We start from the raw sequence: 12,740 nt of genomic DNA, 5'->3' as shown, positions 1-12,740 counted from the left end.
AATGCCACTGCATAATTACCATGCATAGGACAAGCTGTTTGGAAAACGGATGGATTATCACACATTTGTTTGCATTTGTTTAGATTAATTCCCCATTTAAAAAAAAAAAAAAAAAAAATGTTGGTGTCCTTTTTGTTTTTTAATGATACTGTAATTAAAATTGCATTGTGTACATTATTTGAAAAAAAAAATGAGTAGATGCATGTTAATTTGTCAGCATTTTAAAAACACAAATTCTGGGTAGTGCTTATAGTAACTGCTGATGCCATATTTCTGAGTACCTGTGAAATCCCTTCTTCCCTTTTCTCTTAGCAACAGTAATGCAGACATAACATGGTTGCTAACAGATTATCACAATATTACCTGATGTCATCTACAATCAAATTTTGGCAAGGCCCAGTGTCCCACCGTGTCAAATTACAACTTTTCTGATTCTTTGTCACAAAGTCATACAAATATATTTGAAAACTTTTAGAAACAAAAAAAGACAAATCACAGCAGTTTATTATTTTCATTTTTATTTAATAGGTTGAACGAATAAAAGGAACACTTTTACTTCATGGAATGTGGTTTCATGACAACGTTTAACATATTAAGTCAGGCATGAGTTGTCTTGCTAGGTTTGCAAGGTTTAGTAAGCCTTCAACTTAATACTCCTCTCCTTCTTCATCCTCTTCTCCGACACTGTCTGTGCCCACCTCTTCATAATCCTTCTCCAGGGCAGCCATGTCTTCTCTGGCCTCTGAGAACTCGCCCTCCTCCATACCTTCACCCACATACCAGTGAACAAAAGCTCTCTTGGCGTACATCAGATCGAACTTGTGATCCAGACGAGCCCAGGCTTCAGCAATGGCTGTAGTGTTGCTCAACATGCACACGGCTCGCTGCACTTTAGCCAGATCTCCTCCAGGAACCACAGTCGGGGGCTGGTAGTTGATGCCAACCTTGAATCCAGTGGGACACCAGTCCACAAACTGGATGCTACGCTTTGTCTTGATGGTGGCGATGGCAGAGTTGACATCTTTGGGTACAACATCTCCTCGGTACAGCAGACAGCAAGCCATGTACTTGCCGTGACGAGGGTCGCATTTCACCATCTGATTGGCTGGCTCGAAGCAAGCATTGGTGATGTCAGCAACGGACAGCTGCTCATGGTAGGCTTTCTCTGCAGAGATCACTGGGGCGTAGGTGGCCAGAGGGAAGTGGATACGTGGATAGGGCACCAGGTTGGTTTGGAACTCGGTCAGATCTACATTTAGGGCTCCATCGAAACGCAGGGATGCTGTGATGGAGGAAACGATCTGCCCGATCAGCCTGTTGAGGTTTGTGTAAGTGGGACGCTCAATGTCGAGGTTTCTACGGCAGATATCGTAGATGGCCTCGTTGTCCACCATGAAGGCACAGTCGGAGTGCTCGAGGGTGGTGTGGGTGGTAAGGATGGAGTTGTAGGGCTCCACCACCGCTGTGGACACTTGAGGAGCTGGATAGACGGCAAACTCAAGTTTTGACTTCTTTCCGTAGTCGACAGAGAGCCGTTCCATTAGGAGGGAGGTGAACCCAGAGCCGGTGCCACCACCAAAACTGTGGAAGATCAGGAAGCCCTGGAGCCCAGTGCACTGATCAGCCTGAAAACCAAATGGTGAAAATTTAGATGGAGAGTATATCAATTATAAAAACATTAATTATAACTAAATTTACTGATATTTTATTGCCTAGTGACTAGCATGATTTAGGGGGAACGTATATGTTCTGTGAACTTCCTAACTATCCAGTCCCACCAAGATTTTTTTCTGATTATGCGGCCTAAAATGGCTGAAATGTGCTTTCCTCAAATTGCCGGCAATATTTGCAGGATATTTTTGCTGTCGTTTGGCACTGAAAACCCGCCAATAATCACAATGTACTTGACTAATTAATGGCAGTAAATTACAGTAATTTCCTGTAAATATTTTTGTGCATATTTACTGAAATGCTCAAAGCAATGGTGACACCAGAATAGAAATACTCAATTCCTCTTTGATGAAAATACAGAATTGTGTTGACACAATACCTGCACAAGGTCACTGAATTAGTGTGTTATCAGTGACAGACTATATACTATACATTTTAAGTGTTATAAATTATTATTTCATGTCACTGAATTATTATGTAATTACTTATATTATACACTAATTGTTATTAAAGCTATTAAAGTTATTCAGTCAAGAGCAGCGAGTAATTTTCTACAGAAGCAGGTTAGGCTGTTGTCACTTTAATGCCGAGTTCAGACTACACAATATCAGCCCAATTTTGGCACGATATGTTTAACGTATGGTGTCATGGGGACTCGTAAATGACGATTGGGCATCAGGATGCAAGATTCGATCATTTCATCGCGTTTAGTGTCATAGTGGACGATAACCGACGGCGGTCTGTCACGTCAGAAAAACTAGCAGGTTTAATTTTTTTTCTGTCCTCCATGATGAGTTCTGTCACAACTGTGATGTTGACTAATATGAGCACAGAAGCTCTTCTGAAAACAGCTTTCAAACATGGAGAAACAAAAGAATCAATGGTATAAGTGCTGCAATGGAGTAAAGGTTCGTGGAGCTATGGCAACAATACTCATACCTTTATGTTGTTTCCTCAAGGGACTACCACAACAGAGTGAAAAAAGATAAATGCTGGCGAACGATAGCGGAGACACTTCAGCAACTTGGTGAGTACTGGAATTGGCATTAAGCTAGTACAACCATTGTTTGTTAACGCTATTGTTTCCAGAAGTCAGTTGCTAGTTCCACCTTCTCAATGACATTAGACATCATTAAAGACGACAAACGATGATTAACAGTGAAGCAAAGTGTAGTCTGACAAGGCTTTGGAGAAAAACTGCAATGTCACATTTATTTAACGTTCATAGAAACGTTCGCTTTGTCCCACACGCATAAATATAAAAAAGGCATTGAACCAATTGCGCAGCAACATCTCGCGCATTTTGGAAGCGAACAGGTTGAAAAGATAGTCAAGTGTGTTGTGAATTTTATAGAATTTTCCGAAATATAGAGCATTTGCAATTGTGAAATCCTGCAGGGACTGACTACCATCTACAGTTTATAGGCAAGGTGGTAGGGTTGGGCCAATAGACAATGCCATCGTCCATCGCCGATGGCTGACAGGCATCATGATGTTGAGCCGGCATTGTGATTCCTCCTCCTGGCCAGAAAGCTAAAGTAAAATTCACACGGCCATTCAAACAGCATTTTCAGTTAATTCCTATGGAAGTTGAGCTTCCATAGAAACACTCTGCTGCTCACTAGTGGACACGTGCCATTGGGGAAGTGGGTGGGTCTTGTCCCACATACAATGGTTCCGACGCCCATGGGAAAATTTTAAGTTTTTAATAATTTAATTGTTTTCAATGTTTTGGCAGATGGCCATCTAGCGAACTGATATACAGAACCCCCACCTCCCGATGTCATCGTCCATTTCGATGTTTCACTTGGATATCGTCTGATGCCATTTTGGTAGACATCGTCCAACCCTACAAGGCGGTGACAGTATGGGTGTCTTACCAGTTTGCGAGTCCTGTCCAACACCAAGTCAATGATCTCCTTGCCAATGGTGTAGTGCCCACGGGCGTAGTTGTTGGCAGCGTCTTCCTTGCCAGTGATCAACTGCTCAGGGTGGAACAGCTGGCGGTAGGTACCTGTGCGCACCTCATCTGGAAAAACAAGAAACTTATAACCGCAAGCAAACCAAAACACAAATTGCCCCCAAAGAACAACATTTTACAGAAGGTGCCATGAAAAAAAAAAGGTTTATTACCAATGACAGTGGGCTCCAGGTCAACAAAGACTGCTCTTGGTACATGTTTTCCAGCTCCAGTCTCACTGAAGAAGGTGTTGAAGGAATCGTCTCCTCCTCCAATTGTTTTATCACTGGGCATCTGACCATCCGGCTGGATCCCATGTTCCAAGCAATACAGTTCCCAGCATGCATTGCCCATCTGGGCTCCGGCTTGGCCGACGTGCATGGAAATACATTCACGCTGGAGAAAGAGAGAGAAAATAAAAAATAGTTTAACATTAGCAACTTGAAAAGCTCAGAAGAAATATCAGTGAAATATATCATGTAATAAATAGACCTTGTTACAGTAAAAGTTACAAAACATAATATTTCTGGTCTCCCCTAGAAAAATATGTGACAGTAGTTTCTATCTTTTTAAACGTACATTACGTTCAGACAAGAAACGGGGCAGAACGATAGGGCAGGATGTTTATTCAACACGCTCTTCTCATATGGAAAGTTGTTGAATGGTGCCTTTTATTAAATGCAAGGGCAGGACAGTATAAGTTGTTTCTATTGTGACATTCTTAACATTACAAACAAGGTACGTAATAGGTAGGGACTTTCTTTCAACTAAAATGTTAAATGTCATAAAATATGCTCAGTGCCCAGTAACAGTAAGTTACATTATTGCCTAAGATAATCTGTTTTCAAAGATCAATTGGTCTGCATGTGGATCAATGCCCATTACTAGCTCCCACCCATCCACACTGCAGCTGTTTCAGGCGTTGTATCTGCATGAGCGCATGCAGGCTTAAATGCTGAGTAAGCCTAAAATCTAGGGAGACTGTGAAATGAACACATTTTGCACTCTTATGCTCACTTTATGAATGTCAAATAATACCTTTTTTTTTTTTTAACTACGGAATTAAATGAGTCAGACTGTGACTTATAAGTACAGTGTGGGAGAAGAGACCCAAAAGGGAAGGGCAGGGCTGATCCCTTCCCCCACCCAACGTGTACCAACCAGCTTTGACGAGACAAAATGAGAAGGAAAAAAAAGCGCGGTAACTGATCGCGCCTAAACTAACCGAAGACCTTTATTCGTGTAACGTTAACTGAAATTCTGACGTGTCTGCTCCACCCTGTGGCGCATATAACAAAAGCTTAAGCTTTATAACATATTTATAAGAGCAATACAATTCTGGATAATATGTAACATGTATCTTATTGGGACGTTTATCAATTTTACACATATATCAGTTTAGTTTTCCGCCCCTTTTTCTTTGTTCTTCTGTCTGCCTTTCGAAAGTGCGTCAGACATACTAAAGCCCCTGCTGCTGCGCGCGCGCGCGCTTTTGTCTCACAGCCGCCCAATGCATCAAAATACCTTTAATTCTCACTAAACGTAATTTTAAACGATTTTACATATATCTGACTATTTTAAGATCGAAATGACTTCAAATTTAATACATAACTCGAATATATTTCTTTGTAAACACAAACATCAGACTGTAAAATAACATTGTACAGACAGAGAAAATATTCGTCTACCGTAATTACTGAAAATAAACGTGAAAATATATTACTCACCATTTTGACAGAATTTCCTTCGGACCGACGTTAAGGATTCGGAAAATGAAGGCAGTATTGCCGCGGAAGGGGCCAGCCTACGCTTATATAGAAGCGCGCGACCGGATGGAAGAGAGGCGGGGCTTCTGACTTCACTGTTGGCGCGGTCACGAGTTAGAGAGGAAGGGGCTTTTGGGCGGAACTATGGGAAGTTCGGATCATTTTACTGACTCTCTGGTTCGAATCTTTTTTTCGAGTCATTTCGTTCATGTAAGGGGCTTAATGTTATACTTTTAACTGGCAAATTCCCCGAACACACCCACCTATGCAATCTTGATCATATTCTGAATTAAGAAATCATTATAATGCAGTCAAAAGTAATTTACAGGGAACATAAATAATTACTTTATCTTCCGAGTCTTTCGTTCATTTGTCACGTGACAGACCCAATGAACGGATCGTTCATGAACGACTCATGATCTAGCCCAGTAAAAGATGGGGTTCTTAATTTAAATTGTAAAAGTAATAATAATAAATCCTCACAGAAACGACGCTACACACTACGATAATATTGGTCACTGAGTTGAGGTCGTTTTTATGATATATATTTGAATAAGATCCGCCATTAAAAAAGAAACCATTATCACTGCGCCAGACAAAGACAGGTGTTAGGTTTCATTCAGATTTCAGTCTTACCAAGATTTTAAGAAAAGGTTAGGCTAGGCATTTCTACAAATGTTTATCTGACCAGCTCTTTATTTTTAATTATTACACACTAGAAATAGTTCACCGAATGTAACATTATATAAAATAAATATTTTCCAAATAATATATTACAGTTTTTCACAGTATAAACTATGTCTTTACACATAAAAATATAAAGCCGCATTTAAAATTTTAGGATGAGAATGATTGAAAACCCCTGGTCTATACGATTTGTATGCTACATTCCAAGTCTATCAAATTTGAAGCACATGATTATTATTATTAAAAACATTTCATGAAGTCAAATTTTTTGCATTGACATCATTTTATTATAATAAATTAAATTTCCAAATGTTTCTTTCAAAAAATAATAGGTGTCTTTCTGAATGACACTTAAAAGGACGAATAACTTCTGAACCCTGGTTTCCTCCAAGAGTTTTAATGGCCATTTGTCACCAGAAAATATTTGATCTGGTCTGAAAACATGTTGCAGTAACATAGAGCCACATTTGAATAGTAGTTTTCGCATTAATGCAACTCCATGTATCTGTGTCATGAACTTTGCACTTTGGTAGATCAGCAGGAAGCCTCAGCAGATGTGCTCTTAAAGGGATAGTTCGACCAAAAATAAAAATTCTGTCATCATTTACTCAACCCTTTGTGTTGAACACAAAAGAGGATATTTTGAAGAATATGGCTAACCAAGCAGTTGTTAAGAAGAAGAAAAAATACTATGGATGTCAATGGGGCCCATCAACAATTTGGTTACCAACATTCATCAAAATATCTTATTTTGTGTTCAGCAGAAGAAAGAAATTCATACAGGTTTGGAACAACTTGAGAGTGAGTAAATAATGAAAGAATTTTCATTTTTGGGTGAACTATCCCTTCAACCAGAAGATAATATGTTCACATCAAACACATTGACTGTAATAATGCTCTCACTCTTTTCCCACAAAAGGTTTTGTGGCATGGATAAGCCCAAATGTTTAGCGAAGGACTCAGTGGAGAATGTCTGGAATGCCTGGTAGGGCTGTTGGTGTTTTTAAGAGGAGGGCAGTGCGTTTGTGTCAGTTTATGAACCAATAAAAGGGTAAAATTCACATTATGTTACTATCATGCTCCCAAATGTGAGAAAAGGAGACCATAAAAAGTCATCTGGTTGTAGGGGGAAAGTGTCGATATTTCTCCTGCGTTGTATGTAAAATGAGCTGTTAAGGGCTAGATTTGCATCCAAATAGATTATTTTCAATGTAAATTAGACCATTGTGTTTGTGGAATTTACCTTTCTATGTCTGGAACCATTTGCAATCTATCCTCACAATGAAAAAAACCCCTCTTAAAATAGGATGAAGTGCAACTCTCAGTTTACTGTTAGACAGGATTTTTACCAATTAAGTTCCTAATATATAGTTACAGCTTAAAGTGTGAGGGGCTTTGCCTGAAGATTTACATTTAAACATTAGTCTTGTAAAGACATCTGAGTATTGTGCTATGGCAGGCCAGTAGTGAAATGATCTTAAAATAACATGTATGTAATTTGTCAGAAGGCACTATTAAACATCTCAACAACTAATATGTTTTAATATTTGATATAACATGATTTTAACTTTCAAGTCTGTGCAAGGCCATCTCAAACCCGCTGAAACAGAATGACTCATGATTTTAAGTCATGCAAATAGTCTAACACTGTTGTTGATTGCTTCCATGGCACCCTTTCAATGTGCTCTCCATTTGCATTTCCTTAGTCCTCAGGCAGTCAAATTACAGACATTACACAAGCAGGCTTCAGGTGGCACAGTACCGCCCAGTCTTTTATTCTTACCCCAGAGCACTTACACTTAGCTGTTAGCACTGTAGTGGTTAGTACTGCAACAATTCTCAACCTTTTTTCACTTTGGTAACTGGTTATCTTGTTTGCTGAGGAACTATTTTTTTGAATGACAACCAACTCAGTGAAATAGACTACAACTAAAATGCAAATATGAGTCTTTAGAAGATATCACCATAACCTTTATGGTCTGTCACGTGTGCTTGGAGGTTGGCTTGCATAAGTCACGTGGATGATTTGTTCATATTCATGCACTCTTTACAAACAAACAAAAACAGACTGACAGCTTGAATCAATATCAGGAATTTTTTTTTTAAAGGCACATAGTCTACATGTCAAATACAGCTTTCAAATGAGCATAGGAAACATAAAAACAATATTTTATTAGTGACAATACTGTTTGTGAAAGCTATGAAGAATTGTGATGTTTCTTGACAAGATTATGATAACCAGGGATTCCTTTAATACTCCTCTTCTTCTCCCTCTTCTGCGACGCTGTCTGTGCCCACCTCTTCATAATCCTTCTCCAGGGCAGCCATGTCTTCTCTGGCCTCTGAGAACTCGCCCTCCTCCATACCTTCACCCACATACCAGTGAACAAAAGCTCTCTTGGCGTACATCAGATCGAACTTGTGATCCAGACGAGCCCAGGCTTCAGCAATGGCTGTAGTGTTGCTCAACATGCACACGGCTCGCTGCACTTTAGCCAGATCTCCTCCAGGAACCACAGTCGGGGGCTGGTAGTTGATGCCAACCTTGAATCCAGTGGGACACCAGTCCACAAACTGGATGGTACGTTTGGTTTTAATGGTGGCGATGGCAGAGTTGACATCTTTGGGTACAACATCTCCACGGTACAGCAGACAGCAAGCCATGTACTTGCCGTGACGAGGGTCGCATTTCACCATCTGATTGGCTGGCTCGAAGCAAGCATTGGTGATTTCTGAAACGGACAGCTGCTCATGGTAGGCTTTCTCTGCAGAGATCACTGGGGCGTAGGTGGCCAGAGGGAAGTGGATACGTGGATAGGGCACCAGGTTGGTTTGGAACTCGGTCAGATCTACATTTAGGGCTCCATCGAAACGCAGGGATGCTGTGATGGAGGAAACGATCTGCCCGATCAGCCTGTTGAGGTTTGTGTAAGTGGGACGCTCAATGTCGAGGTTTCTACGGCAGATATCGTAGATGGCCTCGTTGTCCACCATGAAGGCACAGTCGGAGTGCTCGAGGGTGGTGTGGGTGGTAAGGATGGAGTTGTAGGGCTCCACCACCGCTGTGGACACTTGAGGAGCTGGATAAATGGCAAATTCCAGTTTTGACTTCTTCCCGTAGTCGACAGAGAGCCGTTCCATTAGGAGGGAGGTGAACCCAGAGCCGGTGCCACCACCAAAACTGTGAAAGATCAGGAAGCCCTGGAGCCCAGTGCACTGATCAGCCTGCAGAATTAAATAATTAATTAGAATCACCTGTCAGGATTTGTCTGCTGTTCTATTGCAGACCAAAATGCAACCCCCAAGATAAAGCCAACCTTTGACCCCACGACTGTCTTACCAGTTTGCGAGTTCTGTCCAACACCAGGTCAATGATCTCCTTGCCAATGGTGTAGTGCCCACGAGCGTAGTTGTTGGCAGCGTCTTCCTTGCCTGTTATCAGTTGTTCAGGGTGGAACAACTGGCGGTAGGTACCTGTGCGCACCTCATCTGGAAAATTGGTAGCACTTTATTTTACAGTCCTGTTCCGCATGTACATACTATGTACTTATTATAGTAATTACAATAACCAGGTTATAACTAGGTACTAACCCTGAACCTAACCGTAACCCATGTAGTTACCTTATTACCAGTACTTTCTTGGTTAAGTACACTATAATTACACATACTGTAAAATAAAGTTTAACTGTAAAATCAATTTGTATTTTACTATTTATCATTTTATTGTATTTTAGATAAGATAATTTGGTCATTTGCAACATTTATTTGCATCAGATTACTACTGGTATGTTATAACCGAGTATAAGTTGAGAAAAAGAATCTATGTCTTCTTCAGTATAGAATTTATACAGTAAGTCTCATTACCAATGACAGTCGGCTCCAGGTCGACAAAGACTGCCCTTGGGACATGTTTTCCAGCTCCAGTCTCACTGAAGAAGGTGTTGAAGGAATCATCTCCTCCTCCAATGGTTTTGTCACTGGGCATCTGACCATCTGGCTGGATCCCATGCTCTAGGCAATACAACTCCCAGCATGCATTGCCCATTTGCACACCTGCCTGGCCGACATGAACTGAGATGCACTCACGCTACAAGGAGTTAATGAGAGGCATGTTTAAACTGCTAAAAGTAAAAGCCATTTAACTCTCTTTTGGAAAAGAACATCTTTTTCTTTTAATTTTTATAAACACAAAGCTAAAACCAAAAAACATTATCAAGACAAAGTCTGTAAAATAAAAATGAACAAATTGCTAACAAAAAAGTATTCATGAAGACTAAGACCATTAATTCAAATTCAATCATTCTCTATATTAAATAAAGCATCAGGCAAATAAATCTTTAAAAATGTCCTACCATTGTAGAATTTTCCTCTGGCCGACGTCAAGTGTTCGGTTGAGAAATCTTGTGAATGCTCTCTGTGAAGATATCATCACTATTTAAAGAGCAAGCTCATGCCATGGTAACATGGTTTGTTGTTGGCAACAAAGGGGTTAAGCCCAATTATGTTAATGTCATTCATAGAGGACTGCAGTGCACTAAACAAACAGGCCTAGTTACATCCCAGTGCTTCATGTTTCCTGCAAAAGACACACACTAGCAGGCCAAGACTCGCCAAGTCATCCACAGGCATTAATATTTAACCCTGCATTGGTGAATCACATCTTGTATCACAGATGGAAGAACAATGTAAAACAGAGGTTTAGGAAAAGAGAGGAATGTGAACTTAATATATTTTGGTCCAACAATGCTAAACCTTTGACAGCACACTAAAGCAATCACTATTTTTCATACTTATGGTTAAGGATTTAATCAAACCCCCAACTCTAAATGTCTGTTCACAACAAGAGTGAAAACAGCCAAATCTACTTCTCTAAAAGCTCTTTCTCATTCTTTGTTTCTGTATCTACATAAGCTGTGCAAACTGACCCGGGCACTAGTCATCTGAAGCACTTACTATGTCATTTCTGTACCCTAATTAAGTCTATAAACTATTGTTAACCGGCCAGGTGGCCATGGAGCCCAAGAACAAACAATTCTCATCTGTTCCCTGAAAGTTCCCATGACAATAGATGCACATTAAACATAATCAAGTCAGAAGGGGGAGGGTAGAGCTTTGTTCAAAATGTTAGGCTTTGGCAATGTTTTCACCCCAAATCTGATTCAAATCACATTTCGTCTCGAACTATGTTCCTGTCAGTACAAATCTGATTTTTGATCAGATTTAGCAAGCGTAAACGGAATTCACATGAAATTCTGTTTCTCTAATGCGAGACTTTTCTTTTTAAAAACGTGCGTGAAAGCTATGACGCATCTCTGTCAGACGCAATTAGCCAAGAGTGCCTTAGTAAAACGCGCTGTCCTGATTCAGTATAAATTAGGTCAGATGATATATGTCAGTGTCATAAATCTAACGTTATTTTTGTTTAGGCTTGGTCTGTAGGGAATTACAAACCTGCGCACATATATTCAAACGCACATAACTAGAACCAATTCTTAATGCGCATGTGAACGCCATCAGCGTTTCTCACAGGTTCGTGTTTAAAGTTTGTGTAGAGAGAATGGTGTCGTGTTAGCGGCCCCTAATTTAATAACAAATGATCGTTGCGACTGAAGCGAATCAATCAAAACTAACTTTAGCTGGAAAATAACTTTAAGAACCGCTATAAAGCCAAAACAATCTTACCTTAAATTATACGTTTATCTCTAAAGCTGCTTTGAAACAATCTAACGTTGTAACGCGTTTTTATTGTTAAAAGCGCTATATAAATGAAGATGACTCGACTTGACTTGACCATTTTCGTTACTTGGTACGAAATAAAACCTCTCACCTCAGAAAAAACGAACTTTCTTGTCCTCGTAGCAGCTAACGTTACTCTCGTGGCACGGACTTTTTCAGTTATATTGAAATATATATATATATATATATTATGCCATATATATTATATATTAATAATATATATATTATTAGTATTATTATTATTATTGGTCAAATTAGGTTAAATTCCTAAAAACAAATTGGGTCGCAGTTGTCACAGATATAAGTCATATTCATGGCGGTTGTTGTTGTTTTTGGCGTATAACGCAGCGTCGTTGTCATAGAAACCAATGCAGACATTACAGAAAACGAAAGAGCACATGCATGGTACACACAAAACGGATCTGAACAGTTGCGATACATGACAGTCATTTTTTTTTTATCAGATTCCAATCGAATAGACAAATAATTGGATTTGGGCTGACAGTGTTAACGTTTCGGAAAAAAACACAGTGACACAGAACATCACAATACATACCTGTCTAATCCAGACGTCGCTAAGATTTTCTTGTGCGATGGAGGAGTTTTGTACAGCAGACCGACAGGGCGCTTATTTAACGTAAATTAGAGAGCGAGACGATGCACCTCCATTTTCCAGCATCCGTTTGGGAAAAAACGCCTCGTCACATATGTGGGTACGCCTACGTCGTTACCAATGCAACCCATGTTGATAAGTTGCTTATGTCTGGACACACATTTGATCACGAATATTGCAGACAGTCTGCCTGAAAATATCTTTTTTGAAAGAAAAAAAAATATCTAAGTTGCCTGCAGTCTGAACATAGCCTTGCTGTTATTATGCTCCTATCTGTGTTGTATATTTCGACGCTCACAGGCTTAAC

At 39.9% G+C, this 12,740-nt stretch overlaps 1 protein-coding gene across 3 annotated transcripts; it reads right to left on the bottom strand.

Moving 5' to 3' along the window:
- Positions 1-497: 497 nt before the first annotated feature.
- LOC311092021 (tubulin alpha chain-like) lies at positions 498-12,731 on the bottom strand. Of its 3 annotated transcripts, none has more exons than XM_084128266.1 (5): positions 10,437-10,497; positions 10,015-10,171; positions 3,805-3,897; positions 3,552-3,700; positions 498-1,625 (listed from the first exon to the last, which is right to left on the bottom strand). In XM_084128266.1, exons 1-5 carry the CDS (start codon positions 10,437-10,439, stop codon positions 648-650), a joined length of 1,380 nt encoding a protein of 459 aa, XP_083984392.1. In that variant the 5' UTR covers positions 10,440-10,497; the 3' UTR covers positions 498-647. The 3 variants fall into 3 exon arrangements, with proteins under 3 accessions (XP_083984392.1, XP_083984390.1, XP_083984391.1); XM_084128265.1 differs by lacking the exons at positions 498-1,625; positions 3,552-3,700; positions 3,805-3,897 and adding exons at positions 7,826-9,309; positions 9,425-9,573; positions 12,377-12,731 and having other exon boundaries at positions 9,949-10,171; positions 10,437-10,498; XM_084128264.1 differs by lacking the exons at positions 10,015-10,171; positions 10,437-10,497 and adding an exon at positions 5,359-5,493 and having other exon boundaries at positions 3,805-4,027.
- Between the last annotated feature and the right edge of the window lie 9 nt (positions 12,732-12,740).

This window comes from Abramis brama (assembly GCF_963993115.1).
Source record: "Abramis brama genome assembly, chromosome: 11".
Lineage (NCBI taxonomy): Eukaryota > Metazoa > Chordata > Actinopteri > Cypriniformes > Leuciscidae > Abramis > Abramis brama.
This window is presented reverse-complemented; position numbering and strand designations above follow the sequence as displayed.

Coding starts and splice junctions, on each gene's coding strand:
- LOC311092021 (XM_084128266.1), bottom strand. Junction 3,898..10,014: donor TTCCTTCAACACCTTCTTCA/GTGAGACTGGAG, acceptor CAATTGGAGGAG/GAGACGATTCCTTCAACACC. Junction 3,701..3,804: donor CCTGGAGCCCACTGTCATTG/GTAATAAACCTT, acceptor TTGTTTTTCCAG/ATGAGGTGCGCACAGGTACC.